Genomic DNA, 13561 nt, shown 5'->3' with positions numbered 1-13561 from the left:
AATGGGATTTTTCACTATACTATTAAAAGAGAGGGTTAATAGTCAAGTACACAAGACCTAGTTTCTGTCCTTTTTTTGTACTTCTTTCTGTGGTGAGCTTGTGAGTAAGATCAATTTTAGAAGCTCAAGCCCTTTCTTTGCCTAAAAATATATTTGGAGGAAAAGACTATAGAATTAGACAAAACACTTAGTATCCACTCTCTTAAAATCTACTTTCTGTAGGTTCCTGTCTTTATTTATTTTTTTAATTCTAGAATTACTCTGGACCAAGCAAAAAGAATTCTCATATGGCTCAGTCTAACTTTATGAAAATTTTCATTGGATTGGGGGTGGGAGGGACAAGTCCTAACAGAAAAGGGGGAGTTTATTTGCAGGTCACTGATCTTTATGTGGGTATTTTTTCTGAAGACTTTATAGAAAAATGTGATTGGTCAAGATAGTTCCTATATTTCTGGTTCTCCTTGTCAATTAACATCTGACTCTATTATCAATAGTTTGTTAAGAAATACTTCATTCTTTTATTCCTAAATATGAGTCTTTCAAAACTGTATTTTCTTTATATCTCAGAGAAAAATGCTGAAAGGAGCACTTTTTGTGCTGAAAATGTCATTTATGTTAAAAGTGTCATTTCAGATCTGGGAATAAACACTTTCCCTCTGATTCATCATGCACACTATCAAGGTGTCTAACATTGAGATCACCACCTTCTTCCTGATTGGGATCCCAGGACTGGAGCATGTTCATGCTTGGATCTCTGTTCCCATCTGCCTCATGTACCTGGTGGCCATCCTTGGCAACTGTACCATCCTCTTTGTGATCAGGACAGAGTCCTCAGTTCATGCCCCCATTTCCTGTCTATGTTGGCTGTCTCTGACCTGGGCCTCTCCCTCTCATCCCTCCCCACTATGCTGAGGATTTTTGTTTTCAATGCTACAGAAATTTCCCCAAATGCCTGCTTTGCTCAAGAATTCTTTATCCATGGATTCACAGATATGGAGTCCTCAGTGCTCCTGGTTATGTCTTTTGACCACTTTTTGGCCATGCGCAACCCTCTGAGATATAGCTCTATCCTCACCAATGCCAGAGTTGCCAAAATGGGCCTGCTGTTTCTAATCAAAAGCATGGTCTTAGAGCTCCCATTCCCTTTCACTCTCAAAAGATTGACCTATTGTAGGAGAAGCCTACTTTCTTACTCTTATTGTCTACACCAGGATGTCATGAAGCTGGCTTGCTCTGATAACGCGGTCAACTTTTTCTATGGTTTCTTTGTTGCCCTCTGTATGATGTCAGACAGTGTGTTCATTGCTGTGTCCTACATATTCATCCTGAAGATGGTGATGGGAATTGGATCCCATAAGGAGTGGCTCAAGACCTTCAACACCTATGTCTCCCACATCTGTGCTGTGCTCATCTTCTCTGTGGCCATCATTGCTTTGGCCTCCATGCACCATTTTGGCAATCACAAGTCCCCAGTGGCTATGATCCTCATTGCAGACATTTTCTTGCTAGTACCACCTCTGATGAATCCCATTGTATACTGTGTGAAGATGCAGAAAATTCGTGAGAAAGTTTGGGGGAAATTGTGTCTAACCATGGTTGGCTCCAAGCATTCACATTCTAGAAATACAATCAGGGGGTGATGAGATACTTATTTCTAATATATATCAATGATTATTTTCTATACTAAATACCACAAACTACTGAAATATTAAGTATTAGGAAATAACATAAACTGTGATATTCAAATAATATTAAGTATTGTTCACCTATGCAACACAGCATCAAGAACTAAGTGGCATTTGCAAAGCACTGTATTATATGTTAAGGATTAAATGAAACTTAAATTTATGCTATCAAGGAGTTTACAGTCTGGTGGTGGGGATAATAATTAATAAAATATTAAATTCATTGAGTAAAATATGATACATTTAAGCACACATCTAAGAAAGCAAATGAAAGAATAAAAGACTGGCAACTTGCCTATTGTAGTGGAGAATCACATGAGAGAGCTTCCTAGGGGAAGTAAAGTCTAATATAAAGTCTAATATAAAAATCGAATATATGATTAGCAGAAAATGATAAATAATATCAAGCAAATAGGATATACATTTGACTATACACTACTATCCTAGTTTATAACTGTTTGTATGTATTCCTTGTCTGCCAGGAGTAGGAAAGGGATGTAAAGAGAAGAAATGGGTGGCTCAGATCAGAATATCCGCATGGTGTCCTGTGCTTAGACATGAATTATCCTCAGTGGAACAAAGTTTCATAACTCTGTATGTGGAAAAAAAAAACCTTAGAAGAATTCCCCCAACATCCCATCAACTCTATTGTAAGTTTACTTCTCTTTTATTATTATTATTGTTGTTGTTGTTGTTAATCGTTAGTTTTGAGAGAGAGAGAGAGACAGAGTGCAAGTGGTGGAGAAACAGAGAGGAGACACAGAATCAAAAGTAGGCTCCAGGCTCTGAGCTGTTAGCACAGAGCTGGACACTGGACTCAAACTCATCAACCACGAGTTCATGACCTGAGATGAAGTTGATGCTTAACTGACTGAGCCACCCAAGTGCCCCAGGTTACTTCCTGACCAAACAAGCAATGTTAAGCAAGGTATTCTAAAGATTTCTGACTAAGCATCAAAGTCACTGTGCAATTCTACAATGACAAGTACACCAAAAGGTCCAGGAACCCAACAACTAGGTAAAAATTTAATCACCATGAGACAAGGGCAAATAGGAAAAAAGGTGCTCTCCTGAAGCCCAACAGACACACAAAAGGTGTTACAGAGTCAGAATCAGAACTGTATTAGAATATCTCGGCAATGGGAAAAATAATGAAGGGTGATATGTGACGTTAGATATTAGATTCATTGGAGGTATAACAAATAGCAATTAGTTCGGTGACAATTTCACTTTTGCTGAGGAGAAAAAGGATTCAAGAAAAGATAGAGGTTCAGTAAGTGCATCTGCAAGGAGATGGGGCTGCCTAGAGGTAACATTAGGAAGTGAAACCAGTGTGTGAGTTTCCTGGAGTTTTATTTACATGACAAATTGCAATGTGTGTGTCTTTGCACACACCTGTAACTCTTTCATTTACCACCTCATAAAAAAATAAAAAATCTCTGATGACCCCTGGGAAATCTGACCACAGAAATAAATGATTTTCTGTCAGCTGAACAGACATAAAATTATAGTCATTTATTTTTGGTCTAAGAATTACTGTTTTCAAGCAGATAATTAAATTGTTCAACCAGAATAAAATGATCTTATTGTGCTTTTAATGTGCACAGTTGTTTTATAGAATTGTTTGAAATATTTGGGAGACATATACACAATTTTGTTTTGAATTGTAGTGCTTTTTTTTTTAACTTTTCAATAAGCTTAGGGGAAAAGTATTCTTCTCTTTCTTTCCATTCTTATGATTTAAGTGAAACTGCTTCAGTAACTAAAATGCCTGAGGATGGCACAGACCTGTATCCCTTTCCTGCTTAAACATAATTTCTCTTCCCTTCAACCCCCAGCATCTTCTATGACTCCTCAAAGTGGGGTCCTGGGAGCCCTTAAAATGGGCAGCTGGAGCATACCCTGGCGGATGGCCTTGGTCTTCAAGCTGTAAATGATAGGATTCAGTATGGGTGGTAAGAGCAAATAAACATTGGCCAGAATGCTACAGACCGCTCTTGGGGTGGAGCTGAGAAGGCGGTGTGTAAAGGACAGGCTGATCATTGGCACATAGAAAACAGTGACAGCACAGATGTGACAGACACAAGTGCTGAGAGCTTTTTGTTGTTGCTTAGGGGCCATGATACTCAAGACGGTTTGGAGAATCAGAACGTAGGAGAAAAGATGAACAGTAAGTCAGTGCCCGTCAGGTAGAGCTGAAGAAACATGCCCCCAAAAATTGCTGATCCAGGGGTTGGAATATGTGTATTTAACCATATCTGGATGGTAGCAAAATGGGTGGGAAAGCTCTTGGCCTCCATGGAAAGATACTCTTGTCAAGGCTAGAAACATGGGAAAGATAAAATTACTTGCTGTATGCAAATGATCAGTCCAATCACCAAGATTATCATGTCTGTGAAGACAGTGGCATACTTCAGTGGGTAACAGATAGCCACGAAGTGGTCAAAGGCCATGGTTACCAGGACTGAAGACTCCAGGAGGGAGAAGCCATGTACAAAGAACATTTGAGTGAGGCAAGCTTTCAAGCTAATCTCCTGGACATGAAACCAGAGAACCCTGAGCACTGTGTGAAGGGTTGAGATGGTCAGACAGATATCAGCAGCTGACAGCATGGAGAGGAAATAGTACATGGGCTTGTGAAGATGCCTCTCAACAAAGATGACAAGCAGAATCATGCCATTTCCCAAGAGGGCAATGGTGTAGAGACAGCAGACAGGAATATAGATCCAGACATGTACAAGTTCCAGCCCAGGAAATGCTGTGGGTAGGAAGTTTGGGGAAGATGATGTAGTGTTATTGAAAATCACCATGGTGGGAGAACACACCCTGAAAAGAGAGACAACAATGATAGTGTTTGCATATAGGTCCTTTTTTCCAAGTTCTCTTTTATAAACTCTTCCCAAATTACGTAGTTGTTTTCTGTATTCAAAGCCCCCTTCATCTAAATTATGGCACCTATCACACAATTCTACAGTATATTGACTTTTTCTTATCAGAACCTGGCCCCAGTTTTCTGCCTCTATCTTCTCCCAGTTATAACCATCAGTCTCTCTAGGCTCATCCCTACCCTACTGCTCAGACTAGTCCTGGGGCTGGAAGTAGGAAGGTGTACAGGCTTATGTCATACACATGCACACACACCAACACAGTTAAAACTGATGGGTCTATTCATTAAGTCTCCAAACTGTACAGTTGCTCAAGAAATAGTGCGCAAGGGCACAAGAGGCACTGAGCACCTGTGGTAGCATCACCCATGATGTCCTTGCTGGAAGCTGGTCTGGGATATTGTATCCATAGGTATTTTTGCACCTCCTATCAGCCACCATCTTCTAGCAGATTCTATGAGAAGGCTCCTATTGATATCAGGATTTCTTTATTCCTTTTCCTACAGTGAAATGGTTTCTATAATTTTTCCCTTCCCTACTCCAGATATACACAGACCTTGGATTTATCTTATGTTCTAATTCTTTGTCTCTACATACTTTTCCAGGTCTACTGAAATAAGCAGGTCTTATTCTCCTTTTCTCCATCTTACACCTTGTGATACTTGTTTTTATTCCTTTCCATGGATAGTTAGCATGTGACTTTGAACCAACTCACTGTGAGTATACTGCTCTAATGAATCCTGTGAAAAATTCCAAACAGTATTCTGGAATACATGATTTCAGGTCTCCTAATCTAGGCAGAGCAGGTAAACTTAGACAAAACACCCATATGAAAGTCACAGGAAAGGACACTTGGGTGGCTTGGTCAGTTAAGTGTCTAACTCTTCATTTTGGCTTAGGTCATGATCTCACAGTTTGTGAGATGGAGCCCCATATTGTGCTGTATGCTAACAGTTTGGAGCCTGCTTAGAATTATCTCTCTCCCTTTCTCTGCCCCTCCCCCATTCTCTCTCTCTCTCTCTCTCTCTCTCTGTGTCAAAATAATTAAACTAATAAAAGTCATTGGAAGCACTCAACAACATGTGATGAATGTCTTTGTAAAAAGCATGGGTGGGATGGAAGTAGAGACTAATAATTCAACGGGAATCACTCTGAGTCATGGAAAATTGAGGTGCCATCACAAATTGGAATATAAAGCAGTTCACTGAGTGAGAAAGTACACAGAATGGCAGCCTTATAGGAAACTGAGATGGTGTCATAAAGGAAGCAGAGTTTGGGATCTCTAATTAAGACAACCATTGCAATTCTATTTAGAATGTGTTCATTGAGTAGTGGTATCATCATTGCTGATTTTAAAATTTGTATCTAGGGCATTTAGTCATCAACAAAGAGATAAGAGGGCGCCTGGATGGCTAAGTCAAAGTCAATTAAGTATTCGACTTTGACTTAGGTCATGATTTCAGAGTTCACGAGTTCAAGCCCTGTATTGGGCTCTGCGCTGACCATGAGGAGTCTGCTTGGGGTCCTTTCTCTCTCCCCTTTCTCTCTGCTCCTCACCCACTTGCATTCTCTCTCTCTAAATAAATGAACTAAAAAAAAAAAAAAAAAGACCGTAAATTTTGGAAAAAAAAATACAAAAAAGCCCCCAAGAACTAACAAAGAATGATATACTCAGTTCAAGTGTTGTGTGGATATGGCCAGCCATAAGTATTGTTAATTTTCAGTAATCTAGGTTTTCTGTCTTTTATCTGAGTGGATGCAAGGAATTTGCTAGTATCAGGCCCTGTGAGTTGCTACATAAACATAAGTATAGGGGATGTTGCTTATTTTCTCCCCCTCCTCCAGGCTAATGAAGATGAAGATGTTGATAATCACTTGTTACTCCAAAAAGAAAAAAATACTTGTTTTTTCTGCTATAATATTTAATATTATTATATTATACACGCTTGAAAAAACACTAAGAATCAGGAAAACTAGTGCCAAATGAGATATGGATTACAAATATGCTGTTTCATGTCAACCATTTAGACCCTAAAGGACTATTTTTTTTCTGCTGCTGGCCAGGAAAATCAAAATGAATAAAGACTACTTTTTGCATTCAAAACTCTCTAAACTCAGTGGAATGAACAGTGTGAGAGGCCAATGCAAAATATTATGGAAAGGCTATTACCACATGCACAAGAGAAGAATAGCCAGATAGGAAAGCAAAGGCCTATGGAGATTTCTGTTTCATTCTTCTCAACCTGATGAACACAGACATTAAAAGTGAATCTCTAACCAACAATCACTGTGTCTCACTGGTGAATTCGTATGAGAGAACTTGAAGGTTGAGAGGTAGTATCATTGTGTGGCCCATGGCCAGAGGGATTAGGGATCCGGACTCAAGTCCCAGGCTCCTTTCAAGCTGCATGTCACCTCAGAAGACTTATATGTAGGCCTTCTGTACTTAAGTTGGTTGATTTCAAATATTTAAGAATTGCTAATAATATATTTGCAAACATTAATGGAAGTAAATTGGATTGAATGTTAAGTGCTTTCAATCATTTACTTAAAAAGCCACTGTTAAACATTAAAAAAAAAAAAAAAGAGTGGAGCTCCTCTACGATAACCATCCTAGAATCTCTGTGCAACACAAAATTGCTCAATCTATTGACTCTTCCTCAATGGTTCTTTATGTGTATTTTTATAGAACTGAAATTGTATTGCTTAATCACATTTCTTTTTTTCCTCTAGAATGCTGGGTCTCTGGGAATATAAAATATATGTATTCACCTTTGTATTTTCTCTAGAGACAAGTTTGGTGATTGGTACATGGTAAAAATGCAAATAGTTTAATTTAATTTAATTAGATGTATTAATGGGTGGATAAATTCTATATGATAGAGATATGGATAAATAGTAGATGAGAAAAATATAAATTGAACCTGGAAGTTTCAAGGGAAAGACAAGCCACAGGGAAATCATTTTCTTAGACACCAAGGAAAATATCCTTTTACTGATTGTAAGAAGGAGGGTAGGGTAAGAGAAAAAGGAGAATTATGATCCTCTGTATATGTCAACATTTACTAGTCATCTTGTACATAATTTATATAATCCCAGTAAAAATGGATATAAATGTTTCTCACCTATTTTAAAGATAGGAAAGCAAACCAGCAAGATAAAATAGTATATCAAAGGTAAAATATGTACCGATTCAAAATTCAAAAGCAGATTGACTAACTCTAAAGTCTATCATTTTTCATTAAGCCATAAACCATTTCTAGAAGCTGATTATGAGATAAGTCGAACAGTTTGGCAGTGTGATTTCCCTCTTTTAAAATGTAAGAATTGTTTATACTCTATTGTATATACACATATATGATTTAGAGGAGCCATAGAGATGAGAAATCAGTAAAAGAAAGAACAAGGTCCTCATGGTTTATTTAAAGAAGTATACTTGTGGCATCCATGTATGTTTAGAAATATGTGTTAATATTTATATATTGCTATTGTGTGTGTCTAAGTGTGCTGGTATATGTAGAGAGGAGTTTTGGAATTGGAGATTAACTGAGAGATAAGATGACCATAAATCAGATACCAGTTATCTTCTATTCTTTAAACTGTATCTCATAAAGGACAAAAAGAGGACACTGGATGGTGTGAGGGGGTAGGAGCAGAGGAGACTATGGCTCGTTTTGCTGCTGGAGAACCTGTTTCCTGTGGAGTGTAGATATATGGACAGGGAGTAAGGGCTTCCTTCCTGGATCCAGTGAGCTCATACACTCTGGAACTAGTTGTAGAATTAAAGTTCAGTGCCTTGATTAATTAAGGTTTCCTCTGCACTGCTCAATAACCAAAATAGGCTAGAGTTTTCTATTTTCAGTTCTCCATCTAATGGCCAGAAAAAAAGCAATGTCTACCAATTCATACACAAAAGCCTAGATTAATTGCCTTGGATAAGATCCACAAAACTCAGTAACTTAGTGATCCAAAGGTCAGCATCCCTGTGTCCCTAATGGTAAAAACCAATATATGTATCCATGGCATCAGTAATGGTAAAACCAGTCCATGTCATTTACCAATCTCAAACCTTCTGGTCATTTCTCAACACTGAAATCTATTCTCTCCACAATGTGGAATCTTCTCTGACAGCTCAAACATAGGTTAACTAGAAATTTCCCCTCTGCTGTCACACTTCTGCACCACTTCGTGCTTGGACCTTTCATTTGATATTTTAATTTTTTTAAGTCTATTTATTTTGAGAGAGGTTAGAGGGGCTGAGAGAAGGAGAAAGAGAGAATCCCAAGCAGGCTCTGCACTGTCAATGCAGAGTCCGATGTGGAGCTCGAACCCACGAACAGTAGATCATGACCTGAGCCAAAATCAAGAGTCAGACGTCCAACTGAATGAGCCACCCAGGTGCCCATCGTTTGATTCTTAATACAGTAATGAGGTATGGTTGATATTAGATTTATATATGCAGATGTAATCTCCTTTAACTGAAATGTGAGTTCCTTAAAATTTGGGCATTCCTGTTTTTCTCCTTTCAATGCTAGTTAGTAATGTAGAATCTGGAACAATGGAAACCTTCATTTAGTAAGCTGAATGGTCTTGGCCACAGGCAGAGTTCTGAGTCCTATCTCCTTTTCTGTTATCTTTTCTCTTTCCTCCTGTCCTCTGTCTCCCTATCTCAGTTTTATGCAGGCTCCAGTACACCCCTCCATTTCTTCACCCCAGCTTACTTGTGGCTCCTCTCACGTATTGCACTTCTCCCTTCCCTCTTTCTCTTAGAGTTACTCACTCTTTAAACCCTTTGTCTCCCATCGCTTTTCATGTATGCACTCTTCTTACCTGTTCACATCAGTAGGAAACACCAACAACTCCTCTTCAGTTTCAGCCAGGAAGGCTTCTTGAATGTCAGAGTAGAATCAAGAGAGTGCAAAAACATCCTTCCTCTGTTCTCTGTTCCAAAATGTACACTTCCTAATAGGTCTCATTGTCCCCTGGCCATCCCCATGTCCCTCATCTTACCCATGAGTCCCTCCTAAGAAGCCATCTGGTTCACTGAGTCACATCGGCAGCCCAGGTACTCTTCTAAGCATAATTAAACCAACACTCGATGAACTCAGGATACATGCCAAGAATTGTACTAAACCCCTTAAACACATTATTGTATTTATTCATTATCAAGCTCATGGGTTTAGTATTATTCTCCATTGTTTCACAGATGAAGAAATTGAAACTCAGAGAGGTTAGCAAGTTACAGAGCTAGTTAGCAAGTAACAGAGCTAGCATTTAAGTCCGTGTCTACCTTACTCTAAATCTTAACCTATATGATATACTGGCTTCTATAGTCGACTGCTTTCACTATATCCTCAGAAAATATGGTTGAAAAACATAGCCCTCAGTCTATTCATCCTACTTCTGCATAGTAGGCAGTGAATTAATAATTTTCACCAAATCTAATAATCATTGTTTTATCCTCCTTGAAACATTTTCCTGTCCATATTCTTTATCTTTATTGGGAACACTGAGGAAAGATATCTATCCCAATGAGTATCTAGAGAGATTCAGAAATTCCATAAAGTTACTTGGTAGGTAATGTTCATATTTATATGTAAACACCACCCTTTCCTTGGTTGCCATCATCAAAAATGGGTGGCTCTGGAAACTTCAAATGAGACTCACTAATACTAAATGAAATAAAGAGGTTAGGAAGCATGGAATCAATCCTGATAAAGTACAGTTTTCATTCATTTGTTAATTCAAAAAACTACATGTTGAAGTGTCCATGATAAATGTTATGAACTGCATTAAGACCTTGTGATAGACTTAGGTGAAGTCAAAAGGGTTCCTGTTCTTATTAAGTGTATAGAACAGCAGGGAAGATGTATGATTAGTAGGTTATTGTACAGTATGAGAAACTCTTAACATAATTACAGCCATGTCAGATAAGCTTTCTGGACAAAAATGAAATGAAATTAAAATCTAGAGATTATGTATAGTTTCCTATTCTTCCAGCTCATGGAGGGTACCATGCTCTCATACTCTTCATTTGCTGTTTTGTTTTTAATATTTTTTCTCTTGCTTCAATGTGTTGCACATACACACCTTATATTTATAAAATATATTCAAAGAACATATAAATAAACACAAAAAACAAAACAAAAGAAATGTGCTATGCTCAGTGTTGGATACCAGAGTGATTATAATGGAGCAAAAATAATCTGGGAATGTTTCCTTAAAAAATTATTCGTAATATACAATGGAATAGTTTTCAGAAATAGAAAGAATAAACTACCAATACACACTATAACATGAATGAATCTCAAATGTGTTATGCAAAGAAGCCAGACATGAGAGACTGTATATTGCAGGGTCAATGACACCCTGGAGAAAGGTGAATTATAGGTGTGTAGAATAAATCAGTTCTTGCCAGGGAGTGAGTATGGACAGAGGGGTTGACTACAAAGAGGTGGCATGAGGGGTTTTGGAGAGTGATGTGATTTTCCTGTATCTCAGTGTCAGTGGTGGTTACCTGTTTCTATGCATTTGTCAAAACTTTATTAGAACCATATACTAAAAATTGGGAATTTTATTGTGTATAAGTGTTGATAAGCTGTGGAGTGCTTGGCTGGCTCAGTCAGAAGAGTGTGTGACTCTTGATTCAGGGTTGTGAGTTCAAGCCCCACATGGGGTGTAGAGATTACTTAAATAAATAAAACTTTTTAGAATGCTGATAAACTGTTATATACCATTTTAAGAAAGGAATATGGAAATTTTTATCAAGCTATCTAAGAGAAATTATTGCTTTCATCAAAACCATTATGCAAGGGCACATTATAACTCATTTGATTTGTACTATTGAATAGAGTAGCTACTAGCTACATGTGACTATTTAAATTTATATTTCAATTAATTAAAATTAAATAAAATTAACAAATTCAGTTCCTTGGTTGTACTATCAAAGTTTCAAGTGCTCAATAGCTAAGTGTGGCTAGTAGTTACTGCATTAAGCAACAGAGATTTCTGCCACTACAGGAAATTCTATTGGACAGTGCTGCATTTGATACTCTTCCCTGACTTGACTGCATTTGCACAGAATTCATAGATGCCATTAATGGCCAATCCTGTTCCCACAGAATGCTCAGACAATCTGCTGCCAGATCTGCTTGGTCCTAACACTGTACACAGTAGGATTGAGCACAGGAAGCAGCAGCAGGTAGATATTGACCATTAGCATGTGTACGATTGGTGACAAATGCTTCCCAAAGCGGTGGATCAGAGTCATGCCAGTGAGAGGCACGTAGAAGAGCAGGACTACACAGATATGAGAGAAGCAGGTGTTGAGAACCTTAAGTCTCTCTTCCCTGGAAGCAATGCCCAGTACTGCCTGGAGGATTAGACAGTAAGAAATCAAAATGATCAAGGCATCTAGTACAATCGTGAATATCACAGCCAGTAGGCCATAGATGCTATTGACACGGGTGTCAGCGCAGGCAAGCCTCATGGCATCCTGATGGAGGCAGTATGCATGGGAAAGGACGTGGGAGTGGCAGAAATGTAGCCTTTTGATGAGGAAAGGCACAGGGAGCACTCCACTCACACTCTGTAGCAGGACTCTTGCTCCAATTTTGATGACGACTCCATGAGTGAGAATGGTAGCATAGTGCAAAGGGAAGCAAATAGCCACAAAGCGATCAAAGGCCATGGCAACCAGAACACCTGATTCCACTCCCCCAAAAGTGTGGATAAAGAACATCTGAGTGATGCAGACATCAAGGGTTACTGAGTGCCAGTCAAACAAGTGAACACTTAACATGGTGGGCATGGAAGATAATGAGAGGCTGAGGTCAGTGGCAGCTAGCATAGCCAGAAAATAATACATGGGCTCCTGGAGACTTCGCTCAACCTTGATGACAACGAGGATAATGCCATTACCTAGGAACGTGACACCGTAAAGAAGGCAGAGGGGCACGGCCATCCAGAAGTCTTTCTCTGGCATTCCTGGAATCCCAGTCAAGGTAAAGGTCTGATGGTTATGAATAGTTTGGTTGAATGGTGACATAGTAGAATGAAGGTCTGACTGCACAAAAAGAAAATAATTCATTAAGTCAAACAGCTTCAATTAAAATAGTGGCAATAAGTATTGAAATGGTAGCTGTAAGGTGGAGTGACTTAAATATTATTCTAATACACTCATATTTACAGTCTGATACAGAAATTGATGGTCCTTCTCCATGAGGCAATAATTCTATTAGAGACCATCAATCCACATCAATCAACACCTGCACCCAATAGGAATATAATTCAGCTGGAAACATCAAGGAGTTAGCTGACTTGCTTCCCTGCTAAGGAAGAATTTTATATTGTACATTTATGTGAATAATGAATCAGGTAATGTTAGCAACCACAAATGTGACCTAAGGGCTGTTCATAAACACAGACATGCAGATGTGTGTATACGTGTGTGTATCTTGATTGTGATCTTAAATTGTTGTAATTTAGACATAATGCTCTTTGGGATCAAATTTTTCTACCTGCATGATATGGAAAGAAGATGAAAGGTACTCTTTAAGGACCTTCAAAAGATTCTTTAAAGCTCTGCCTTTCTGCATTCCTGGGAGTCTGTGGGCACTAATAGCGCTGAGTTTACAGCAGATGATGGAGGGAGAAATTACTCTGGCTGCCAAAAACCTTTAGAGAGACCCACCATGGTAGGCAGAATAAAGGTCTTCCAGGATGTTCACATCCTAATTCTTGAAATGTGTTAATATGTTAGCTTACATGGCAAAAGAGACTTTGCAGATTTTATTAAAGTTAAGTATTTCAAGATGTGGAGATTATCCTGGATTACCAAAGTAGGCCAAATCTGATCATATGAGTCCTTGAGACTGAAGAAATTTTCCCGGCTGCAGACAATCAGAGAGATAGCCACATGAGAAAGACTCAGCACAATTGGTGAAGGTGAAAGAAGGGGACCAAGGGTCAACAAACGTGGGTAGCTTCTAG

At 38.6% G+C, this 13561-nt stretch overlaps 2 protein-coding genes and 1 pseudogene across 2 annotated transcripts; 1 reads left to right on the top strand and 2 right to left on the bottom strand.

Moving 5' to 3' along the window:
* The first annotated feature begins 666 nt into the window (after positions 1–666).
* On the top strand, positions 667–1640 carry LOC115272553 (olfactory receptor 51A7-like). The gene is given in 2 exon segments (XM_029915593.1): positions 667–844; positions 847–1640. Coding segments are annotated over 2 exon segments (972 nt in total).
* A 1807-nt stretch (positions 1641–3447) lies between these two features.
* LOC115272552 lies at positions 3448–4510 on the bottom strand (annotated as a pseudogene).
* A 7186-nt stretch (positions 4511–11696) lies between these two features.
* On the bottom strand, positions 11697–12617 carry LOC115271800 (olfactory receptor 51H1-like). The gene has a single exon (XM_029914753.1). The coding sequence runs from the start codon at positions 12615–12617 to the stop codon at positions 11697–11699; it is 921 nt and encodes a 306-aa protein (XP_029770613.1).
* Positions 12618–13561: the final 944 nt, after the last annotated feature.

The sequence above is a fragment of the Suricata suricatta genome, chromosome 11 (assembly GCF_006229205.1).
Source record: "Suricata suricatta isolate VVHF042 chromosome 11, meerkat_22Aug2017_6uvM2_HiC, whole genome shotgun sequence".
Taxonomy (NCBI): domain Eukaryota; kingdom Metazoa; phylum Chordata; class Mammalia; order Carnivora; family Herpestidae; genus Suricata; species Suricata suricatta.
This window is presented reverse-complemented; position numbering and strand designations above follow the sequence as displayed.